Source organism: Camelina sativa, chromosome 3 (genome assembly GCF_030686135.1).
Source record: "Camelina sativa cultivar CO46 ecotype springtype chromosome 3, ASM3068613v1".
NCBI classification, from domain to species: domain Eukaryota; kingdom Viridiplantae; phylum Streptophyta; class Magnoliopsida; order Brassicales; family Brassicaceae; genus Camelina; species Camelina sativa.
The window spans coordinates 29,811,090-29,830,278 of record NC_141882.1 but is presented as its reverse complement, the minus strand read 5'-3'; the positions used below and the strand labels follow the sequence as shown (position 1 = coordinate 29,830,278).

General features: G+C 36.0%; 2 protein-coding genes and 1 pseudogene across 2 annotated transcripts; all 3 read right to left on the bottom strand.

Annotated features, from left to right (window-relative positions):
- Positions 1-266: 266 nt before the first annotated feature.
- LOC104779348 (uncharacterized) lies at positions 267-2,638 on the bottom strand (annotated as a pseudogene).
- A 738-nt stretch (positions 2,639-3,376) lies between these two features.
- Positions 3,377-9,257, bottom strand: LOC104778508 (putative LRR receptor-like serine/threonine-protein kinase At1g53440). The gene is made up of 23 exons (XM_087507082.1): positions 9,007-9,257; positions 8,146-8,320; positions 7,980-8,051; positions 7,800-7,868; positions 7,626-7,697; positions 7,469-7,540; positions 7,315-7,386; positions 7,155-7,226; positions 7,017-7,088; positions 6,853-6,924; positions 6,684-6,758; positions 6,518-6,589; positions 6,379-6,444; positions 6,240-6,299; positions 6,110-6,148; positions 5,981-6,030; positions 5,538-5,908; positions 5,237-5,435; positions 4,992-5,138; positions 4,768-4,889; positions 4,476-4,686; positions 4,153-4,390; positions 3,377-4,078 (listed from the first exon to the last, which is right to left on the bottom strand). The coding sequence occupies exons 1-23, from the start codon at positions 9,113-9,115 to the stop codon at positions 3,469-3,471; spliced, it is 3,117 nt and encodes a 1,038-aa protein (XP_087363208.1). The 5' UTR covers positions 9,116-9,257; the 3' UTR covers positions 3,377-3,468.
- A 1,888-nt stretch (positions 9,258-11,145) lies between these two features.
- LOC104778281 (putative LRR receptor-like serine/threonine-protein kinase At1g53430) lies at positions 11,146-17,171 on the bottom strand. The gene is made up of 23 exons (XM_087507081.1): positions 16,896-17,171; positions 15,970-16,147; positions 15,790-15,861; positions 15,608-15,676; positions 15,449-15,520; positions 15,301-15,372; positions 15,140-15,211; positions 14,987-15,058; positions 14,835-14,906; positions 14,678-14,749; positions 14,526-14,600; positions 14,351-14,422; positions 14,202-14,267; positions 14,063-14,122; positions 13,932-13,970; positions 13,775-13,827; positions 13,321-13,691; positions 13,031-13,229; positions 12,761-12,907; positions 12,541-12,659; positions 12,256-12,466; positions 11,933-12,170; positions 11,146-11,859 (listed from the first exon to the last, which is right to left on the bottom strand). Exons 1-23 carry the CDS (start codon positions 17,011-17,013, stop codon positions 11,247-11,249), a joined length of 3,132 nt encoding a protein of 1,043 aa, XP_087363207.1. The 5' UTR covers positions 17,014-17,171; the 3' UTR covers positions 11,146-11,246.
- Positions 17,172-19,189: the final 2,018 nt, after the last annotated feature.

Here is a 19,189-nt window from a genome sequence, read left to right as displayed (position 1 = left end):
ATGGTTTTATCCTTATTCATACACCTCTAATCGATTTCATAATCACATCTCCTAAACCCGATTTAACCACTAATCCGCGTTTTTCCCAATCACGATTAGTTTTACCCATTAAACACCATGACCCGACAAGGTAACGACGTCGTTCTTATCATCTTCTTCTTCCTTATACAAAAATTGAAATCGACTAAATTGGGGATTAGGGCTCTTGATTCAAAATTGGGGATTTAGAGATTTCTGGGGTTTTTACGTTTTTTGGGGCAATAAATTCATAGAATCAATCCCGATTTCAATGTCTTGCATCCAACTGCATTATGACCTGCTTGACCACATGATTTGCAATGCATTACTCTTCCTTGCCTTCCTAGTTTGAGTATTTTTGGTCCCGCTTTTCCCTTCTTTTTCTTTGGTGATTCGAGTGGACTCTTGATGCGATTGAATTTCTTCTTCTGCTCTTTCTTTCTCCCAGGTAAAACTGGTTCTGGAGGTGCGGTGATTAAGACATAATCATTGGTCATCCAGTAAGTTTGCCCTCTAACTGGGTTAGGCCCTGTTTCATACTGTTCTTTCCATGCTTGAGTACCAAACATTGGAACTACAAAATCTTCAACATTCTTATCGACGTCCATGACTGCCGCATAGGCATGTTCACATGGAATCCCTGTGACCTGCCACTTGTAGCATGAGCAATCCCACATTTCAGTAGTTAAATTAACAGAGTTAGAATTCCCATCTACCCAAACCTCAAACTTGCCATGCGTTCCTTTCGTAACTTCACATCTCAATGCATCTTCTTCCTCCTCTGCCAAAATCTCTGAAACATACTTAGATATGTTTTTCTCCCATCTGCCAATTTTTTTCTTTCTCTTACTTATCCTTGCCATCGCTTGTCTTCTTATTGTTTCCAACATAGGAACCAATGACTTTGCTCTAGCTTTGACAATTGTTGCGTTAAATGACTCAGTGGCATTGTTGTCCACATCCTCACAAAAACTGCCCGGCCTAAAAAATGCTCTACACCAAGTCTTTGGTTCCTCCTTCATGACATCTTCATACAAAGACATACTATAAGCTCTCATTTTGGCAAGGTTAGTTCGATATGCTTCAAAGTTGTAACTCCAAGCTAAGTTCCATACCATCTTCTTCAATAAGTCTTTATTTGCATGTCTCTTTTTCAAGTTTTCAACTATATGCTTCACACAAGGTCTGTGTTCAGCATTTGGCAACACACTTTTAATTGCACTCATCAGTCCCTACAAAAAAAATATTTATTCTAAGTCATAAACCAATCCGATTGAAAATAACTCTTAGCTAACACAAACCGCAAAAAAATGGGAAAAAATTACCTTGCATCGATCTGATATAACAACATAATCACTGCCATCTTTTAGTTTCAAGTCAACCTTTAGCAGATTCAAAAACCATTCCCAATTGTCTGCATTTTCTGTTTGAACTGTTGCCCAAGCTACTGGATAAATCTGGTTGTTTGCATCATGAGCAATGGCAGTGAAAAGGCATCCTTTAACAGCATGCTTCAAAAATGTTCCATCTATCCCTATGAGTGGCCTACAAAAGTAAAATGCATTCTTCATTGCTCCCATACACACATAAATCCGGTTGAACACGTGATTCCCACTACCATCAGTAATGGTGTCAACAATGGCAGTTGAACCCATGTTTGATCTTATAATTTCAGCAACATATCCTCTGAGGTGAGCAAATTGTTGTTCATATTCATCTTTCAACCACTTGATAGCTTGAAGTCTTCCGGTCTGACATTGTCCAATAGTACTTGATATTTTCCATTGCTCCTTGATATGCCTTTGGATGTCAAGAGGCATGAAATTAGGATTCATCCTCAATTTGTCCATAAGCAACCTTGCAATCACTGGCTTTTTAAGCAACTTGCATTTCCATTAGGAGTACATGTATGATCTGTACATTTAGTCTTCAAAACCCACAGTTGCTTATCCTTATCGTATGAGCAGTAGAGTTTCCAGCAACAGTTCCCATTCTTCTTCTTTCCAGCACATCTAAACTCAATTTTATCCTTCTCCCACCTACTTTGTCTAAGATTTGCTCTATTCTTCAATGCATAATGTAACACTGCCTCTTTCAACTCAAAACTACTGAAAAATGTTCTCCCAATACCGAACCTATCATCTGTTCCCAATCTAATTTTACGATCTCTAGTAATCACAGGATCCTCATCCTCATCAGAAGTATCTGGGATCGAATCGCGACGAATCTTACCCTCATCAAACCAATTTGCTACAGCTTCTTCTACCTCGAAGTCATACCTTTCATCTCTGTCTTCATCAGGTTCATCTTCAGATTCATTACCGTCGGCATCTTCGTGTCTATCTTCGTCTCCTTCATTATCTAGTTCGTCGTCTCCCTCATTTGCACTCTCATTGTCGTTGTCTCTCTCATTTGCACTCTCATTGTCGTTGTCTCCCTCATTCGCACCATTGTCGTCTACTTCATTTTCTCCCTCATTCACACTCTCATTGTCACTATCGTCGCCTCCTTCACTATCCCCATCATCACCTTCACCATCGACATTACTCTCTGGAACTTCGAAATCGGGATCATCATTATCACTATGATAACAAACAAGCGCAAGCTCTGAGATTGGCATTGATTCTATGAATTTATTGCCCCAAAAAACGTAAAAACCCCAGAAATCTCTAAATCCCCAATTTTGAATCAAGAGCCCTAATCCCCAATTTAGTCGATTTCAATTTTTGTATAAGGAAGAAGAAGATGATAAGAACGACGTCGTTACCTTGTCGGGTCATGGTGTTTAATGGGTAAAACTAATCGTGATTGGGCAAAACGCGGATTAGTGGTTAAATCGGGTTTAGGAGATGTGATTATGAAATCGATTAGAGGTGTATGAATAAGGATAAAACCATAAGTTCAGGTAGTTATATTCAGACCCAAAAAGTTTGTGTAGGAAAATTAAGAATGTAGTTAGTACAGGGGTAAATAATGCGGCAACCCTTATATTATCTAAAAACATATCTAAAATTACATTTTTTTATAGTTCATAATTTGGGAAAAAAAAATTCAGAGGCTTACGGTAACAAAACTGCAAAAGGACTTCTTATCAACTTTGTTTATTTATTAGGTTAATAGGTTTTGTTATTTACGTTTGTAAAACAAAATGTAACAAGATAAACCGGTTAGACTCTGGGTTCCGGTTAAACTATTTGTTTAATTCTTTGATTTTGGGTTTAGTTGTTTGGTTCAATTATCTTATTCACGTGAGATCGGTTGTTATATGTAAATGCTTCGGCTATTTGGGGATAATCAATCAATCAATCAAATAAACAATTTCTCAAAAATCCCTAAATCTCTTTGTTAACAATCTATAGATCCTCAAGTAAAAAGAGATTTTGATTGATAGCAATAACTTCTGTTTGAAGAAAAATCAGAATAAAACAACCTTTAATGATTTACAATTCATCACTCAATCTTCACATCGGTAAGATCATCTAAAAGTCGCTTTGACGAAGATGACGAAAGTCCTTCTTCTTGCTGTTGTAGGCTAACATCTTTGCTAGGCTCAGAGAAGGAAGAGTCAACCCAAGGACCGTCCGTCGACGAGGAGCTAATGTGTTCTCTGTTTCTTGTATAGGTCGAGACTTGTGACTCGCTGTCTTGTGACAAAACCTCAAAGGCCTTAAACCTCATTGCAGCTGAACCACTTGGATCAGCTTCACGTTTCACTAGTGGTGGTTGGACTTTGATTTTTCCTTCTAGCATTTTTACAACAGATGACATTGGTGGTCTCAATGTCGGAGATGGGTTCGTGCAGAGTAAAGCTATGTTCAACATCCTCATCGCTTCTTTCTTCGAAAAGCTTGTACCGAGATCAGGATCCACAAGCTCTAGAAGACTCCCTTGTTCTTGCAAGACATATGCCCAATCAAGAAGGTAAATAAACTCTTCTCTTGGTCTGTAATTTGTATTGCTCTTTCCACTGACAATCTCTAAGCAGACAACACCAAAGCTGTAAACATCTGCTTTGTCTGTTAAGTAACCTCTCATTGCATACTCTGGAGCCATGTAACCTCTGCATCAGTGAAACATAAATTCTTGTAAGTGTTAACCGATGAATTTCAGAAAAGATAAGTAATGAACACTCACATTGTTCCTGCAATCCTTGTGCTGATATGTGTATTCTCTTCCTCGTCGAGCTTGGCTAGACCAAAATCAGAGATCTTAGCATTTAGAGACAGATCAAGAAGCACATTCGTCGCTTTTATGTCTCTATGAACAATCTTCAGCCTTGATTCCTCGTGTAGATAAGACAATCCTTTCGCAATCCCTAAGCATATCTTGTTCCTTGTTGACCAATCCAAGTGAAGTCTCTGTTTTTCTGTGCCTGTTAAGATAACCCACAAGAGACTTTAGCTTAAAGATCAATAACCTAAAACTATCTTTCTCAGATGGAGATAATAAAAACTAACCAAAGAGTGCGCGAGCGAGACTGTTGTTCTCTAAGTACTCATACACAAGCAAAAGCTCTTTCCCTTCGATGCAACAACCATAAAGTTTCACAAGATTTGGGTGTTGCAACGCAGAGATCATGCCGATCTCAGTCACAAATTCTCTGTTTCCTTGCTTAGATTTTGATGAAAGCTGCTTCACCGCTATGGTCATTCCATCAGCAAGAACGCCCTAATAATCAAAACCCATTAGTACATACAATCCAAACTCAAAGAACTTGAGAAGATGTAAACTCAAAGCAGTCATGATCACCTTATAAACCGGTCCAAATCCTCCTTCACCAATCTTGTTTTCTGGATCAAAGTTATTAGTAGCACGTTTGATTTGTTTCAATGTGAACGATCCTGTCTGCAAATCAAGTCCCCTAAGCTCTTCTGATAATACAAAAAAAGTAATATTTGAAAGAAACAATCAGATCTTGAAAATGAGAAAGAGCATTTCTTGAAAAGAAAAAATAATGATGTTTTCTTTTTTACCATTTTCATCGACTTCTTTTTTTCCACCTAAGTAACCTGTAAGCCAGAGGATTATAAGTACCAGCAACCCGAAAGCCGTACACGCTGCAATTACAATGCCTGCAAGTGCTCCCTTGGACAATTCTTTTCCGGTGTCAACCTTGAAATCTACAACAGCAAGCAATAAAATAGAGTAAGAACATTCATTCATCCACTCACTCCAAAATTATTGTAAATAGTTGAGAACGATTGGAAAGAAAACTCACTTGGTGTAATCGTTATGGCAGATATGAGAGGCCCGTAAACACCTCGTGTTGGTATTACGTTTGTGCCTTTCCCTAACCACTTCAAGTGAATCTCCAATGTACTTCCATTCACCTGAACATCATCAATTTGCCTTAGGAACGGTTTACCAACTCCACCTGCTCTTTCAGCTATGTTAAAGTCCCTCTCCAACAACTTCCCCTGCGCAAGAGAATCCGAATTTCAAACTAACATACTGATTAAAGAAAAAAGTGAAACTTGATTTAGAAAAAAATACTTTCTTCTTTGTTCTGCAAAACTCACTTGAACATAAATGTCGAATACTCGCCGCCCTAAGCTACTATAAGTCTGGTCATTTGAGAACATTATCTCTGCAAAATGGAGCTGCACTTTGTAACTTCCCCTTATCATGCAGAGTCCATAGTACTTGAGTGATTGTGAAGCGAGACGGGCTTTTGTGTAATACTCTGGAGTTGATTTATTGATCAAGTTAAATGTGTCAGTTGCTAAGTAACGGGCCTTGTCATTGCCTAACCAAGCTCCAGAACTACTGTATCCCCATTTATCAGAGAAAGAAGAGAATGTTGATGCTCCTCTCTTGTTTAGGTCTTCCACATACATGTCTTTACCAACCTTGAGTTGGTTTCCTCCACAGTTGATTAACAAGGAAGAATCTGCAAGAAACTTATTCAGGTTTTTTTGAATCATGAGGGTGTTAGATGTGAAAGTTGGAAATTTCCACTTACGTTCTGCCTCTCTAGGACATGGAAGATCCTTCCTCAAGCACCATTGAACACTACACAAGTAAATATTATTTCTCTGTAAGTTTCTTTGGTTAACTTATTAACTGAAAGGAGGGGAAAAAGAAGACTCACGAGTTATCGGTTGCTGACGGGTAGCTGGAGATCAAGTTCCTGAAAATGTAAACCAATAAAGCTGATTAGAAAAACATATAGACAAAGTTAAGTTGAGAAATCAAGTATATGAAACAACAACAATGCTTACACATCAAGCTGATTACAGCTTAGAGTAGGTGGCTTAGTGAAATTGTTGTAAGATAAATCGCTGAAAACAAATCAAGAAATCGTTAAACGCAGATGTATTCCGAATTTAAAACCTCGAGGTAGTTAGTTAGTTTGCTTACATGTTTTGTTTACTATCCAGAATGAACTGAGGAACTGGACCAGTCAATGAGTTATTATTCAGATACCTAAAGTGGCCAAGTAATTTAGCTATAAGTTTTTGAAGTAAGATTTGTATAATATTGATAATTTGAAACTTACATAAAGTTAAATGCCTCAAGATTCCGAAATGTGTCTGGAATTACACCAGTTAGCATGTTTGAACTTAAATCTCTGCACACACACATGTTATACATAATTTGATGTGAGGTCTTGGATCACATTATTAGCCTTTAAGATGTAAAACTAGCAAGAGAATTTGACTTACAGTAACTTCAGCTTACTCAAGGAGGTACCAATGTATTCCGGAATAGAACCCTTTATCAAACAGTTTCTTAGTACCCTGATGAAGTTCATAAGCAAAGAAGATATTTAAAATGTTGTTTGATGAAACAGAGTTTATAACTTGTGTTGAGTCAAACTATAATAACACTTACAATCGGCCCATATTCGTCATCTTTTGCAGGTCTGGGAAAGAAGAGGCCGGTCCACGCAAATCGGTTATCCTCCTGAGTAAAATGAGAGCTCTATTAAGCTCAAAAGTTTTGATGACAAGCATGCAAAAAGAAAAGGGTATTGTTAAAACTCTTTGCTTACTTACAATTCAGTCAAGTTCTTCAAGTTTGATATTGAAGCTGGAATTGGACCTATCATTGATGTGCCTTCGAGGTCTCTGCAGATTTAACAATTCAGTCTTACTACAAATTTCACAAGAAGATAAAAATTGATGGTTACTCACAGCCTAGTGATCTGAGTCCAGTTTCCAACAAAATCAGGTATCTTCCCAGATAGAGAGTTTCCATCAATCCGACTGCAAGAAACATATGAAAATTTTAGAATCACTCCAAATCCAAAGAATCAACATTTTTGAAAATCTAACTGTGTGTGTTTCTACTTACAAATCAGTCAAATTCTTGAGATTGCTTAAGGACTCAGGGATCGGACCCGTGATGTTGTTTGAAGAGAGTAGCCTGTAATTATAAATAGACCAATCACTAAATAAAACTAAAATAGCAATATATAAAACAAAATGTATAAGAAAGATGATCTTACAATCTTTTCAAGCTTCTTAAGTTCCCCAAGTTTGAAGGAAGTGATCCTGTGAATAAATTAGTTTCGAAATTCCTGCAATTTTTTTTTTTTTTTTTTGCCTTATTAGAGTCTCTTCAGTTCTGGTTTGAAGAATACAAGATTTAGATAGGAATATTACACTATAGTAAGTGTAGTAATCTCTCCGAGTTGAGGAGGAAATGGTCCAGAGAGACGGTTTCCGGTTACAGACCTGTTTTAGTTGCAGAAAATAAAAATACGCAAGAATCAGTACAACTTTATGGTATCATCACAAGGAAAAAAAAGATATAGGCATTGGAGAGAGAATGGTTACAAGATTTCAAGTGGAATTCGAGACAATGTCGTAGGTATTGTCCCACTGAGAAAGTTCAGCATAAGATCTCTGTAAGTAAAAAACCACAAATTAACAAAGATTACTTAATCCCCAAGCCTCAGGCGTTTTTGCTATGATCCATTGACAGTAAAATCAAGAAACAAAGATCCCGGTTCGTACATTTCTGTAAGGTGTGTGAGGTTCCCGAACTCTGGTGGGACAACTCCTCGCAAATTAAAACCTTGAAGCTGTCTGTTGATGAAAATGAAAAAGAAAGAAATTATATTTTCAGAACCCTAATTTTGTTTCTTGTTATGAAAGTTACTATAATGGGCAAATTACATACATGTTTGTGACACGACAGACTGAACTGGAGTTGAGGGTACAGTCGCAGGTGATGTTACTGGTTGCTTTGGGCGTCGAGCCGGTAACAAAGTTCCATTTTCCGTCCGTACAAGAAGTCCTCGTGATGTTCACTGTTTGGTTTTGAAGCTTTCTAAAGATCGTTTGCAATGTTTGAACTGCTCAAAAATGGTCAAAACTTTTGACGGTCGAGATTTGAAGTTCAGAAATAAGAGATAAAATACTGTACTTAAAAAAATATCTCAATCTCCATATTCTCAACGTCTCTTTCAATAACGCAACTTGCACATAAAGTACAAATATTTATTTATTTATTATTTTAATAATACACATGTGGGGAAAAGTTTTTTTTTTCTCTCTTAATTTACATATAATAACATCCACCTACAATAGAATATATATATATATATATATATATATAAATAATTCTATTTGGATCTTCCGCTATATATATATATAATCCATGATTCATGATGACCAATACCATTCAATAAATTCATTGACGACCAATATCATCAAGAGCAAAAGTATAACTTTTTCTATTAAAGACCGACAATAATATATTTTTTTTTCCTAGTAAAGGATTTACAATAACAATATAGTTTAGTTGATTTTTTTTTTTAGGTGCATCCAAATTACAGAGTTTAGTCGGTAACTTGGAAAAGAAAACTTTCTATAAATTGAGTTTTTCCGACTAAACGCAAGCATCCAATTACTTTTTTTTTCATAAAAAAACAAAAAAAAGTTGAATCGGATAATTTGAGAAAAGGGGGATAACTTTATATTGAAATTGAAGAGTAGAATTGACATGTAAATATACTAAAAAGGAGTGAAGATAAGGCACCTTCATCTTCTGGCAAAACTTGAGCATTTGATCCGTAAAAATCCAAGTAGATGATGAAGATGAGAAGAAGGGCATACACAACTTTCTCGGCCGAGAAAAAGAAACCCATCCTCTCGTTTTTTTTTTCTTCGGAAAAACCAAACTCAATTCTCAAAGAGAGAAGAAGAAGAAGAAAGAAGTGTATAAAAGCTTTTAGTGTTCACTTAAATAATAATATAGATACATATTAATAACAAAATCTCATAATATATAGTATTTTTTTAATCTCTAGCCACCGGGGATGAATACTTTATGTGGGGTTCATTGACTTCTTTCTAGTCTTCGTTTATGTATTTTAAATAATTAAAATTAAATTCTGTGATTTTTATCGTAAATTCTGTGATTTTTCCTGGTTAATATTTGATTTTGTAACTTTTTTTTGGCAAACACAACTAATATTCCATATTTCCTCTGTTTTAGAATATATAATGTTTTAGTTAAAAACACAAAATTTTAATGGATCAATTATCATGGAAAGTGATATACGCCTTGAGATGAGAGCTACATGCATGTTAGAGATGGTGGACGGGTTACAAGGCTGGCCTTCGCACTTTCATTAGTAAACCAAATTGATGGGTCGAAGTGGTGGATTGACTTGCACACTTTCTCTTTTGTGGATACAAACAGATGATGATGGATGGAGATTTTTTTTTTTTTGGTGGGAAAACCAGGAGAAATCTCCCAGCTATTTATTAACTTAAAAATAAAATTACAAAACAACATTGCGAGGACACGCAGGTCCTACTAAATCCTCATGAAAAAGTAAACCCACAACATCTGGAAGCATGTCAAACTTATGAAATCCTAAAGGTAAAGTAAACGCATAGGCCGCTAATCCATCCGCAAGGCGATTAGCTTCCCTATACACATGTGTAACACGGACCGTCCAGTCCTTTGAGAGAAAGCCATGGCACAAACGTACCAGGAACGACAGCGGATGCGACTCACCAATCCCTGTCCGTAGAAACTCCACCACCATTGCCGAATCCACCTCTAGATCCAGTCTCTCTATCCGACTCTCCCATGCCAAATACAGCCCATAGTACACCCCCCACAACTCCGCCAACGCCGCTGAACATCTCCCCACGTTCAATACAAACCCGCCACACCATTCACCCCTCTCATTTCGAATCACCCCTCCAGCCGCTGCCAAGCCTGGATTCCCGCGTGAAGCCCCATCTGTATTCAGCTTAAACCAACCGAACACTGGGGGTGACCACTTGATCAGTCGTTCAACCCGGGCCGGTGCTTCATGATTCAACAAGTTCCGCAACTTAGCACCCAAAACCTCCTTTGTAGCGTCTTTGATAAACTTCACTCTATCTCTCCAAACTCTATTTGCCCCAAAAACATTGCTGCATCTCCATTTCCAAGCCCACCAAACAGCCATGGAGAAGGTTATAGACCAATGTTTGTCTACCTCACCTCCTGCCCAACACAAATTTTCATATAACCACTCAAGCAATGATGACCGAAAGAAAGCCTGTCGTCGTCGCGGTGCTACCAACCTGCTCCATAACCCTGACATTGCAGGATAATCACGGAGGACGTGAATGATAGACTCTACTCCCCCTTTACAAACTTGACACACCTCTGAATCACACAAGCCTCGTCGGTACCGTTCTGAGTTAGTCATGATAGCCTGATTTCCAACTAGCCAGAGGAAAACCCTCACTCGTTCTGGAACTTCCAGTTTCCAAATACGCAAGAAGAACTGCTCCATGTTCTGACGCGGTGATACATCCATAGTCAGTAAGGCATATGTTGAACTCACCGTAAAACAACCATCCACAGTATTCCCCCAAGCGAGTCTATCCTCTGCTCCAGTGACTGTATCCACGACTATCGCAGCAAGTTCAAGTCTCTGATCCCTAGAGATAAAAGGCTCAATCCAGGAAAGATCCCAACCAATTAGAGAGATTATTTGCTTTCAAATTTTTTTATTTATATAAATTAGAGTTTTTTTTTTATGTTTGGTAAAGCAATTAAAAAAAAAAAACTAATTGCAAAACTGTGTCTTAAAAGCAATTATACTTTCCTTACAATTTTATTTTACAGTACGCATTTGAACTTTATTTTAATTTTATAGAAAATTTTCAGTTGTTTGTTATAAAATTTGATTGATATGTATATCAGTATAAGTTGGTTAATACTGTTGTGTCTGTAAATTAGTTAAAAGAATCTTAATGATTTACAATTCATTACTCAATCTTCACATCGGTAAGTTCATCTAAAAGTATCCTCGAGGAAGATGATGAACGTCCTTCTTCTTGCTGTTGTTGGCTAATATCTTTGCTAGGCTCATAGAAGGAAGAATCGACCCACGGACCGTTCATCGAAGAGGAGCTTATGTGTTGTTCTCTGTTTGTCGCAAATGTTGAGGCTTGTGAATCGCTGTCTTGTGACAAAAGCTCAATGGCCTTAAACCTCATTGCAGCTGAACCACTTGGATCTACTTCACGTTTCACCAATGGTGGTTGGACTTTGATTTTTCCTTCTAGCATTTTTACAACAGATGACATTAGTGGTCTCAATGTCGGAGATGGGTTTGTGCAGAGTAAAGCTATGTTCAACATACTCATCGCTTCTTTCTTCGAAAAGCTTGTACCGAGATCTGGATCCACGAGTTCTAGCAGGCTCCCTTGTTCTTGCAAGACATATGCCCAATCAAGAAGGTAAACGAACTCTTCTTTTGGTCTGTAATTTGTGTTGCTCTTTCCACTCACAATCTCTAAGCAGACAACACCGAAGCTGTAAACATCTGCCTTGTCTGTTAAGTAACCTCTCATTGCATACTCTGGAGCCATGTAACCTCTGCATCAGTGAAACATAAATTCTTGTAAGTGTTAACAAATAATTTCAGAAAAGATAAGTAATGAACACTCACATTGTTCCTGCAATCCTTGTGCTGATATGTGTATTCTCTTCCTCGTCGAGCTTGGCTAGACCAAAATCAGAGATCTTAGGATTCAGAGACAGATCAAGAAGCACATTTGTCGCTTTTATGTCTCTATGAACAATCTTCAGCCTTGATTCCTCGTGTAGATAATACAACCCTTTCGCAATCCCTAAGCATATCTTGTTCCTTGTTGGCCAATCCAAGTGAAGTCTCTGTTTTTCTGTGCCTGTTAAGATAACCCACAAGAGACTTTAGCTTAAAGATCAATAACCTAAAACTATCTTTCTCAGATGGAGATAATAAAAACTAACCAAAGAGTGCGCGAGCGAGACTATTGTTCTCTAAGTACTCATACACAAGCAAAAGCTCTTTCCCTTCGATGCAACAACCATAAAGTTTCACAAGGTTTGGGTGTTGCAACGCAGAGATCATTCCTATCTCAGTCACAAATTCTCTCTTTCCTTGCTTAGATTTTGATGAAAGCTGCTTCACCGCTATGGTCATTCCATCAGCAAGAACACCCTAATAACCAAAACACATTAGTACATATAATCCAAATCACAGTGAAGATGTAAAACCAAAGCAGTCATGATCACCTTATAAACCGGTCCAAATCCTCCTTCACCAATCTTGTTTTCTGGATCAAAGTTATTAGTAGCACGTTTGATTTGTTTCAGTGTCAACGATCCTGTCTGCAAATCAAGTCCCCTAAGCTCTTTTGATAAAACAAAAAAAGTAAGATTTGAAAGACATAATCAGATCTTGAAAATGACAAGAGTGTTTCTTGAAAGATAGGAAAATTGTTTTCTTTCTTACCATTTTCATCCACTTCTTTTTTTCCACCTAAGTAACCTGTAAGCCAGAGGATTAGAAGTACCAGAAACCCGAAAACCGCACACGCTGCAATTACAATGCCTGCAACTGCTCCATTGGACAATTCTTTTCCGGTATCAACCTTGAAATCTACAAGAATAGGCAATAGAATAGAGAGAACATTCACTCACTTACTCACTCTAACATAGTTTCAAACAGTTGAGAAAGAACATTCATTCATTCATTCACTCCAAGATTGGAAAGAAAACTCACTCGGTGTAATCGTTATGGCGGAAATGAGAGGCCCGTAAACAGATCTTCTCGGTATCATGTTTGTGCCTTTTCCTGTCCACTTCAAATGAATCTCCAGCGTACTTCCATTCACTTGAACTTCACTAATGTTTCGCATGAACGGTTTACCAACTCCACCTGCTTTCTCTGCTATGTTAAAGTCCCTCTCCAACAAATTCCCCTGCACAAGAGAATCCCATTTTGAACTCTGATCCAAGAAACTGAAACTTTGTTTCGAAAAAAAGTTTTCTTCTTTGTTCTGGAAAACACACTTGGACATAAATGTCGAATACTCGCCGCCCTAAGCTATTAAAAGTCTGGTCATTTGAGAACATAATCTCTGCAAAATGGAGCTGCACTTTGTAACTTCCTTTTATCATGCATAGTCCATAGTACTTGAGTGACTGTGGAGAGAGACGGGCTGTTTTGTATAACTCTTCAGTTGATCCATTGATCAAGTTAAATTTGTCTGTTGCTAAGTAAGGGGCCTTGACATTGCCTAACCAAACTCCAGAACTGCTGTATCCCCATATCTCAGGGTCAGAAGAGAATGTTGATTGTCCTCTACTGTTCAAGTCATCCTTATACGTATCTTTTCCAATCTTGAGGCTTCTTCCTCCACAATTAATGAACAGGGAAGAATCTGCGAAAACCCGAGAACAAAAATGTAAAAATGGTTTAGGGTTTCTTTCTATATAAGTTTGAATCTTTAAAATGTACACTCACGTTTTGCATCTCCTGGACAGGGAAGATCCTCTCTCAAGCACCACCATTGAGCACTACACAAGTAGAGTTGTTGTTGTTTTTTTTTTTTTTTTTTATGTAACTATCTTTGGTTTTTGAGTTCTATGAACTGAAAAGAGTGAGAAAAAAGGAGACTCACGAGTTATCGGTTACTGACGGGTAGCTGGAGATCAAGTTCCTGAATGTGTTTAACCAATAAAGCTGATTAGAAAAACATATAGACAAAGTTAAGTTGAAAAATCAAGGATATGAAACAACAACAATGCTTACACATCAAGCTGATTACAGCTTACAGTAGGTGGCTTAGTGAAATTGTTGTCAGATAAATCGCTGAAAACAGATCAAGAAATCATTAAACGCAGATGTATTCCGAATTTAAAACCTCGAGGTAGTTAGTTAGTTTGCTTACATGTTTTGTTTACTATCAAGAATGAACTGAGGAACTCGACCAGTCAATGTGTTATTATTCAGATACCTAAAGCAGCAAAGTAATTAACATTCAGTTTTTGAAAGTAAAGATTTTATATCATCATTATATGTTGATAATTTGAAACTTACATATAGTTAAATTTCTCAAGATTCCGAAATGTGTCTGGAATTACACCGGTTAGCATGTTTGAGCTTAAATCTCTGCATACACACATGTACAAAAACGAATGTTATCTTAGTACCTACACGAATGTCATACTAATTAGCCTTTTAGCTGTAGAACTAGCAAAAGAATTTGACTTACAGTAACTTCAGCTCACTCAAGGAGGTACCAATGTACTCTGGAATAGGTCCCTTTATCAAACAATTTCTTAGTACCCTGATGAAGTTAGTAGAATGTTAAGTATTGTTTGATGAAACATGTGCATATATAACTTTAGTCAAAGTTAAACTTACAATCGTGTCATATTCGTTATATTTTTCAGGTCTTGAAATGAAGAGGCCGTTCCACGCAAATCGGTTATCCTCCTGATAAAAATGAAAGCTTTATTAAGCTCAAAAGCTTTGAAGAGCATGCAAAACAAGGGTATTGTTAAACTCTTCGCTTACTTACAATTCAGTCAAGTTCTTCAAGTTTGATATTGAAGATGGAATTGGGCCTTCCAATGATGTGCCTTGAAGGTGTCTGCAGATTGAACAGTTTTGTCACTGCAACTTTTACAGTGTTCTTTAGAAAAAGTAATCAGAGAAATGACGGTTACTCACAGCTTATCGAGCAGAGTCCAGTTTCCGATGAAATCAGGTATCTTCCCAGATAGAGGGTTTCCATCAATCCGACTGCAAGAAACATATGAAGCTTTTAGACTCGTTCCAAAGAATCAACATTTTTGAAATCTCAGTGTATTTTTCTATACATACAAATCAGTCAAGTTCTTGAGATTGCTCAAGGACTTAGGGATTGGACCTGTGAAGTTGTTTGCAGAGAGAAGCCTGTAATTATAAATTGACCAATCACTAAGTATAACTGAAATAATTAACAATGAAAAAAAAAAAACAAAGTATGTAACAAAGGATCTTACAATCTTTTCAAGCTTCTTAAGTTCCCTAGGTTTGAAGGAAGTGGTCCTGTAAATAAATTAGCTTCCAAAACCCTGCAATTCGTTTTTTACATATTAGAATCTAGTCAATTCTGGTTTAAAGAAAACAAGATTAGATGTGTAACATTACAATTCAGTAAGCGCAGTAATCTCTCCGAGTTGAGGAGGAAATGGTCCAGAGAGACGGTTTCCGGATACAGACCTATTAGTAAACAAAAACGCATGAATCAGTACAACTTTATTATCATCACAAGAAGAAGTAAAAATATGTATTGCAGAGAATGGTTACAATATTTCAAGCGGAATTTTAGACAATGTAGCAGGTATCGTTCCATTGAGAAAGTTCCGCGTAAGGTCTCTGCATGAAAAAACGAAAGGAAAAAACACAAAACAAAGATTGCTTGAGTTCCAAGTCTTGGACATTTTGCGAAGAATCAAGAAACAATGAGAAAAGAAAAAAAATGTGCTTACATCTCTCGAAGACTCGTGAGGTTTCCGAACTCATGCGGGATAATTCCGGGCAAGCTTAAACTTTTAAGCTGTCTGTTGATGACAATCAAGAAGAGAGAAAGTTTTTGTTTAAGAACCCTAACTCTGTTTCTTGCTTGGAAAGTTTAAGGAGATGAGAAATAGTCATATATATATACTTACATGTTTGTGACACGACAAATTGTGCTAAAGTTGAAAGTACAGTAGCAAGTGATGTTACTGGTCGGTGGGTAGGGGGATGAGCTGCCAACAAAGTTCCATTTTCCGTCGGAACAAGAAGTCCTCTCGATGTTCACTGTTTGGTTTTTAAGCTTTCTAAAGATCGTTCTCAATGTTTGAACTGCTCAAAAATGGTCAAAATGAGGAAACTCCAACTGAATAAAGAATGAGAGATTAAACACTAGTATAAAATATCTCAATCTGAACGTCTCTGTAATTGACTCAACTTGCACATATTGAAAGAGATTTATTCGTTTACTTAACACATCTTTGAGAAAAATTATATATTATCCAGATGGGAGAAATTATCATAGATTAGAAAAAAAAAAAAAAAAAAAAAATTGATACAATAAATCACTCATTTACAAATTGACTCACTAGAAAATACATAGTAGGTCTTGTAATAAAATCGGAATCATGATCCGATCGGTTTCATTTTTTACGATTCCAAGAAATTGAGATGCAAATTGTTTATACATGAAAAATCGAAAACCGTACTGGTGTGTTCGTTTAGTCAACTATGTGTACCTAATTTTAAAGCTTTTGCATCGTGCAACTATGACGACCCACCAATCAATTATCGAGATAGTATAGGTCCACGAAATTCAATAAATCCAATATTTTCTAGCTTTTTATGTGTCAAATGTGACTTAATTTTTTTTAAGCTTATACCAAAAGCTAATAAATGAATAATCTTTTGAAAAAGTCACGATCTCTTGTGGAATTCTTGAATTCACAATCTAGTTAGGGTTTTTCTTTTTTTTTTTTTGTCTCAAGAAACTAAAGTCTAATTTGCGACTATAAAATTGAAATTGAAAGGAATTTGTATGACAATGTGTGTGTGGATTACACAAAAGATTGAGACGCACCTTCATCTTCTGGCAAAAGTTGTTGAGCATTTGATGATCCAAAATTTTCAAATAAGCAAATGAAGATGAGAAGAAGAGCATACACAACAACTCTCTCTGTCGAGAAGATGAAACCCATCTCTCGAGTATTTTTTTTTCTGAGGAAAACACCAAACAGACAAGACGAGACTAGAGTAGACGATTGAGAGAGAGAGAGAGAGAGAGAGAGAAATGTAAATAAAATAAAAGCTTTTAGTGTTCACATATATATAAATATATATATCTCATTTTCTCCCCAAAAAAAAAAAAAAATCTCATATGACAGAAATAAAAAAGTGAGAAAAAACAAATCGTAATAAATGTATTTGTGATATTCATTTGTATTTTCAAATTAAAAAGAAATACATATTATCTTAATTTTTTATTATTACCTTAAATATTTGATGAATTCAGATTTTACTTTTCTTACAGATTCTACATATGTATTTGAATGAATAGTGATTAACCCAGCAAGATCTACGAAATTTTACTATATAATAAAAGCATCATATTGTATTTATATTTTAGATTGAAACCCAATAAATTTAAAAATCACTATTTTAAGAGTATATATATCTTCTTAGCCATATTTTACTAAATAAGTAAATATTATGGAAGTGCTTATCATACACGTTCCTACCCAGAAGTTCCCACGTTCGGCTTCCGCTGTTTCTCACGAACATTCATTAATTAATTAAACTATTAATTAATTAAAGCTTTTGTAACAAAGTTTACATTTTAAAAACTTTATAAAACTACGTACAACAAGACCGTGCGTCGCCATGCAAAAAGGTTAAATTATTCTACTTTTTAACGTAGAAATTGTTAAACAAATGACTAATGAGAGATTATGTTTTTCTTGACTGCTTTTTTAGTTTTACTTTCTCACATAGGATTGTTTATATAAAGGGTTTATTATCTGTCTAATTTGAAGGTCCCGTAGTTCAAAAGGAATGGCTGTGAATTTTGTCTATAAGCACTAAGCAGCCATACTTAGCTCAAAATCTTGATTGTTTATGGTTGTTAGAACATACAAGTTACAAGGTATATCAAAGTTTTTGTCTTAAAAGTTTAATTAGCTTGACAAAACAGCATCCCTATTTATCTCTAGAAAGTAAATAATTTCTTTTACTTATTTTTTTTTTGATAAAAGTGTTCTTTTACCTATTATGGATCTAATCTTTTGGAACTTCTAACATGTATTCTGTTTGTCGTAATATCTATATATTGCAAGCAAAATAGAGGGTGTCGTGCCGTCTTATTGGCTATTTAATCAATTAATTGTGGTCAGCGTCGGCCCAGTAAAATTTGTGGCCCAATACAAAACAATTACTTTTTAATGGATTTTATAGATAAAAAAATAAAACTGAAACTAAATTTTAAAATTTCGGAAAATGAGGCCTATTTTTACAATAAAAAAGTAGATAAATTTAAAAATTGAGGCCAAATCTATAACTTTCATAAAATTAAGGCCTATTTTTGCAGTAAAAAATTTTTTTGAGGTCTATTTTTGTTACTAAAAATCTAAAAAAATATGGAGGCCCAACACTCATGTGTTATAAGAATGGATGAAGGACCGGACCTGATTGTGGTCGTCCAATTTCTTCATATTTATTAGGGGAAGAAGCCAAAGTTTTAGTTTGTAAGCTTATACTGAAAGTCTGAAAGACTGAAACTATTCATTTTCTATTTTAGAACAAAATAACAAAGTTTTACAAAAATCAATAATGGGTCCTATGCTCTTCTTACAAACTTGATGAAGAGGACAACACTGACTCACATTAGCACTCGAATAGGTAGAACATTGTAAAGTGTGAAATCAATAGTCAAAAGTCCATGAAAAAGGTTATTTCATGCAAGATTAATTTTCTTATATCACACAACACATTAATCGTTTTGCAATATTTTTGCAGCGGTTACTAAAATGGCTCCAGAGTATGAGATACAGATAACGTTGACGCTTAGAGCATTCCCATCGGTCTGTATCAATATCTGAAACCAAAAAAAAATAATAAACAAAGAAAAAGCAGGAAAGAGAAAAAATTAGGGTCTTCTAGCAGACTATTTGAGACACGGGGTGAGAAAAAAATTAATATATGTCCTTCTATTAGTGACTCAACTATATTAAAAAATTAGAATATAATTTTATAATTAAAATATTATTATTTTTTGGTTTTAAAGACATTTTTGTTGGTATCGCCGATAATTGTGCTCTCACCTTTGGTATTGTAGCTCTCAGATAGTTCAAACTATTGCACATACTCAAATGAGTGTCT

Excerpts from the sequence above, each read along its gene's own strand:
- LOC104778508 (XM_087507082.1), bottom strand. The coding sequence starts at position 9,115 with ATGGGTTTCTTTTTCTCGGCCGAGAAAGTTGTGTATGCCCTTCTTCTC. Across the intron at positions 6,300-6,378 it reads CTGGATAGTAAACAAAACAT|CGATTTATCTTACAACAATT; the intron begins GTAAGCAAACTA and ends ATTTGTTTTCAG. Across the intron at positions 6,031-6,109 it reads CCGTCAGCAACCGATAACTC|TGTTCAATGGTGCTTGAGGA; the intron begins GTGAGTCTTCTT and ends TTACTTGTGTAG.
- LOC104778281 (XM_087507081.1), bottom strand. The coding sequence starts at position 17,013 with ATGGGTTTCATCTTCTCGACAGAGAGAGTTGTTGTGTATGCTCTTCTT. Across the intron at positions 15,862-15,969 it reads ATTTGTCGTGTCACAAACAT|ACAGCTTAAAAGTTTAAGCT; the intron begins GTAAGTATATAT and ends TGTCATCAACAG. Across the intron at positions 14,268-14,350 it reads CTTGAGAAATTTAACTATAT|GTATCTGAATAATAACACAT; the intron begins GTAAGTTTCAAA and ends TTGCTGCTTTAG.